The 4,190-nt window shown below is 44.3% G+C and overlaps 1 protein-coding gene across 2 annotated transcripts; it reads right to left on the minus strand.

Moving 5' to 3' along the window:
• Positions 1–837: 837 nt before the first annotated feature.
• Positions 838–3,748, minus strand: LOC119345009 (spliceosome-associated protein 49-like). Of its 2 annotated transcripts, none has more exons than XM_037615267.1 (4): positions 3,612–3,748; positions 1,903–2,114; positions 1,492–1,684; positions 838–1,406 (listed from the first exon to the last, which is right to left on the minus strand). In XM_037615267.1, the coding sequence occupies exons 1-4, from the start codon at positions 3,634–3,636 to the stop codon at positions 1,276–1,278; spliced, it is 561 nt and encodes a 186-aa protein (XP_037471164.1). In that variant the 5' UTR covers positions 3,637–3,748; the 3' UTR covers positions 838–1,275. The 2 variants fall into 2 exon arrangements, with proteins under 2 accessions (XP_037471164.1, XP_037471157.1); XM_037615260.1 differs by lacking the exon at positions 3,612–3,748 and adding an exon at positions 3,284–3,531.
• Between the last annotated feature and the right edge of the window lie 442 nt (positions 3,749–4,190).

A 4,190-nucleotide genomic window follows, 5' to 3' on the forward strand; every position in this document is an offset into this window, starting at 1 on the left:
CATGTGCAGTTCCATAGCTTCGCTGCATATCAAGGGGAAACAGGATAAAGGAGCTCACAGAAAGGAAGAAGTTCAACTCGTTTCCAACAACAGAAATAATCGCCATGAAGTTCACTCATGAGGTGAAACAATCGCCAGTGAAGCTTGGTTGAGTAGTTCCTCTGCATATCAGCAGGTAAATAGAAAAACTGAGCTCGTACAGAGAAAGAAGAATAAGTAAGCCACAGCAGGTGACACATCATACTGCACTTTAAGCCACATAGGCAACGTGTAACCACATCAAACAGTGCTTACATCTAAATCACCTACAGCAATGCAATGGCCCCCTGCACTGCAAGCCACTGGTTGGTTTAAATCAGCTAGCTTTCAAAATTAGCCACTTCCTGAAATTTGGGTCCCGCACCCCAAGTACACCGCACTTCATGGCTCGATAAATTCTAGTACTTCCATGAACAAGCTACACAAGCGAACAAGGTTAACACTTCAGTAGTTTTAAGCCATCTGACTCAATGCCACAGCTCTTATCATTCTGAATGATGTGACTAGCAGATGGTTCTCGTATATGTTGTGAAATTCTCAGTAAAAACGGGTCACTGACAAATTTGTAACTCAGCAAATGCACCATCAATGAATATTACAAATGGTAACGGTTGAAAAATCAAGTAGCAAAACTTTCCTCGTACAACCAACAAGAACAGTAAGCCATACCAGGAAATCACAGCAGTTGCACCTCAGCAGCAAGTAATCGAAAATGTACAGCTCGACTACTCAGGTGCAAGAGGTAGCCAATGCTGGATCCAAAGTGAGGATGGATGCATGTGGCTGCCATACAAATACTGCTCAAGCAAACAAGTCATATCAACAACCAACAATTATAGATAAGTTTAAAGATACATGGCAGATTTCTTGGGTTTCTTTACCCATTTAGGTCCCAACATAATACAGATCCAACTGACATGAGAAACAACAAATAACATAATAGTTCACATTTTTTGAACTGAGAATACTGCAACCCCATCCCTATGACTAGGAGAAGTACTACAGCGACATTAGTGGAGGCAATATCCTATCAGGAAGATAAGGCATGGAACCTAACCATCAGTGACAGGCCTCCCTACGATGAAGAAAACAACAAACAACCAGACAGATACGCACATGCACTACCATCAGCCATATTTACATGCATGTAATGGCAAGTACCCAGATGACACTACGGAAGGGCTGAGACAACAATGGCTGCACTGGCCGATGTTTCATTCATTGGAGCTTAGTATGCTAGTAGGACGGGTATGGAACTGGTTGTCTGTCAGCTCGACGGCTAACATCATTCATAACAGAACCAAATACACGTCTACTATACTCATATGTACCATTGTTTAATCCTCTACTTGCTACCCCACTTGATGCTGGAGAAAAAAAGGAATCGTCAGATTTAATACAAAATTCACATTAAATATCTCATAATTCATATGGCCAAAGAAACTCTCTCACCTTGGGAATGGAAATCATAAGAATGATTTGGAGAAACACCATGGCCTGCAATCCTACCGTTTATCACTCTATGTTGTGACACAGGAGTATCACCAAATCTCATTGATTGAGGTGGATTTGATAGTGGTATAGGGTTCATTTTAGGTGTTACAGGAACATTGACATTTGAAGAGGCCTTGTCTTGCCCAGAAATCTGTCAAACATAAAGGGCATAATTTCAGGGTCGAGTCTTTTGCTACTGCTTCGCAAATAAATATATAAATAGAAACCTAGTAACTGCAAGAACCTCAGGTATTGGATTGGGCCCAGAATCAACTATTCACAGAGAATGTAAGTCACCATACCATAAGAACAACACACTGCAATCTATACTATAACAAATAAAATAACCAGGGAGAAAAAAGAACGCACCGCAAATTTAAGTGTTCTATTGTGAAGCCGAACAAGGCCAGAAAACAGCCTAACAGCATACTGGGCAATCTCCTCTGTTTCATACTCAGCAAAAGCAAAACCTTTGGGTCGACTAGTTTCCTTGTCACGGGGTATGTGCAAGTCTACTACACGACCTACCTGAATAAGAATCTCATACAAAACCCTCTCCGAGACCTTTTCATCCAAGTTACCTATTTAACAAATACACAGTTGAAGAATTAATACAGTACTGGTGATTACTTCGTTATATTTAGGCATGCAAAAAAGAGAGGCAAAGTGGAACAATAACAATCATTGGAAAATAGCAAAATTAGAGTACTGCAACAGTGTAAACCATGAAAAACATATATTAAGGCATGCAAAAAAGAGAGGCAAAATGGGGCAAAAACAATCATTGAAAAATAGCAGAGCTAGAGTACTGCAACAGTGTCAACCATGAAAAAACATAGATCTGTCAACTAGCAGAACTAGAGGATCTGCAACAGCCTAACAGTAAACAAAACCCCTAAATACCCTGATACAAAAGCATGTTCATTTCTATCTTACAACAATGTCTTTCAAGGACCATAGTTAGTGAAGCTGTGGTAAATTCCTCTCGGTGACACAAAGTTGTCAGCTACTAAAATAGGCCCTCTATGGCTAGCCCCATAAAGCATAACATTAATCCATGATTGTCATAAATCTCACAACAATCATTCACACATCTAAACCCTTGATAATGCATTTACTAAGCAGACTCAATTTGCTATTAGATTTGGTTTTGCGGGCATATGCTTATGCTGATTTTCACTATGTGCATGCTTACATAATTTCAATTGAAAGCACCACACAGGGCCCATAACACCAAGAAATGATTGTTGCACAAGGAAATCAGCATGTTCAAGTTAATTAACCTGCCAATATACAAGTAAACATAGTACAGCGAACAATTCATATTCCGAATCTAGGAGCTAGGTACAGCAACACATGAGGCAATCACCGACTGTACAAGCTTAATAATCAATTAATCCATAGAGTACTATCTAAAAGCTGGAGTATCAACACATGAGTACTATCTAAGCTACGGTGATAGAGCGTAAATCTACGCCAGCCAAATCGAAAAGGGGGCGAAATCCCGCTTCATCAAAACATCTACAGCGCGCAATCTGGTTGAACCTGCTTGCGGGGCAACGACAGCAATTCCGAAAAGTAACAACTTAGGGCACATCAGTAGGAGCACCGGCCGCAAAGGCGTCAACTTTTCGGACGAAACAGAGCGAATTCCCCCCTCAATCCCAAGCCGAACCACCAGGACGGCCACAAAAAATTGGGGGAAACTCGCAGGAAGAACCGCACCGCACGATTCGGGCTGGGATCTCACCTATGTAGACGGCGCAGCCCGGATTCCTCGCCATAGGGACCGGATCTGGGGAGGCGGACGCGGAGGAAGGAGTCCAACCGGGGGAAGCAAGGCGGGCGAAGCGACTACCACACGACGACTGCGCGACGCACGAGCTCACAGGGAAGGGGATTGGTGGCTCACGGCGTTTGGGCGCTATTTCTAGCAGGTGGTTTGGAGACGGTACCGTTCGGCTTCGGCTGCCGACGCCGCGACCGAGGCGGCTCGGTGGACTCGGGCGGCTGAGCAGTGAATGGGCCTAGGTATCGGTGGGCGCTTGTTCGCTGCTGTTAACAAGATAAAATCTTACCACACCGGTCCTTGTGGAGATCCATGACATCTTCCTCCTCCGCTTGGCGGCGGCGGCGCGTCACGAGTAAAGCTTGTTGCCGGCATTGGACCTCCGATACATCATCTTATCCAAGGACACATTGTTGTCAGGGAGTCGGTCGGAGCTAGAACATGTCGAGGACAACGACCTGGGAAACAGACAATCGTTGCAAAGAAGAAGGCAGTGAATGGGTTGGACGACCACCCAGATCCGACTAGAATATTCAGGGAGATATAACCAGACACATTCAAGGAGAGATAACCTGACAAGTTCCTCGGCGACACCAAAATTGTCTGAATGTCGCCTGTCAAAGAAGGAGCCCGAGGACCAAGGCGCGAAGCGACAGCATCCACTCCGTCGGAAGACACCTTTGAAGACCACCTACATAACACGCAGACACAAATCAGATCCACTACTCCGTAAGAACAGTGACTGGACTATCCCCACCATCCTCTAGGCCGCCGACGAGATCGTCGTCGACGAGTGGGCCAAGAGTCGGGGAAATCTTATTTGGATCTGCATAGTTCTGCCATCACCACCATAGTGTCACGTTGTGGA

This window comes from Triticum dicoccoides, chromosome 1B (assembly GCF_002162155.2).
Source record: "Triticum dicoccoides isolate Atlit2015 ecotype Zavitan chromosome 1B, WEW_v2.0, whole genome shotgun sequence".
Classification (NCBI taxonomy): Eukaryota; Viridiplantae; Streptophyta; class Magnoliopsida; order Poales; family Poaceae; genus Triticum; species Triticum dicoccoides.

Excerpts from the sequence above, each read along its gene's own strand:
- LOC119345009 (XM_037615260.1), bottom strand. The coding sequence starts at position 3,317 with ATGGCGAGGAATCCGGGCTGCGCCGTCTACATAG. Across the intron at positions 1,685-1,902 it reads ATAGAACACTTAAATTTGCG|ATTTCTGGGCAAGACAAGGC; the intron begins GTGCGTTCTTTT and ends TATGTTTGACAG. Across the intron at positions 1,407-1,491 it reads TTATGATTTCCATTCCCAAG|CATCAAGTGGGGTAGCAAGT; the intron begins GTGAGAGAGTTT and ends TTTTTTCTCCAG.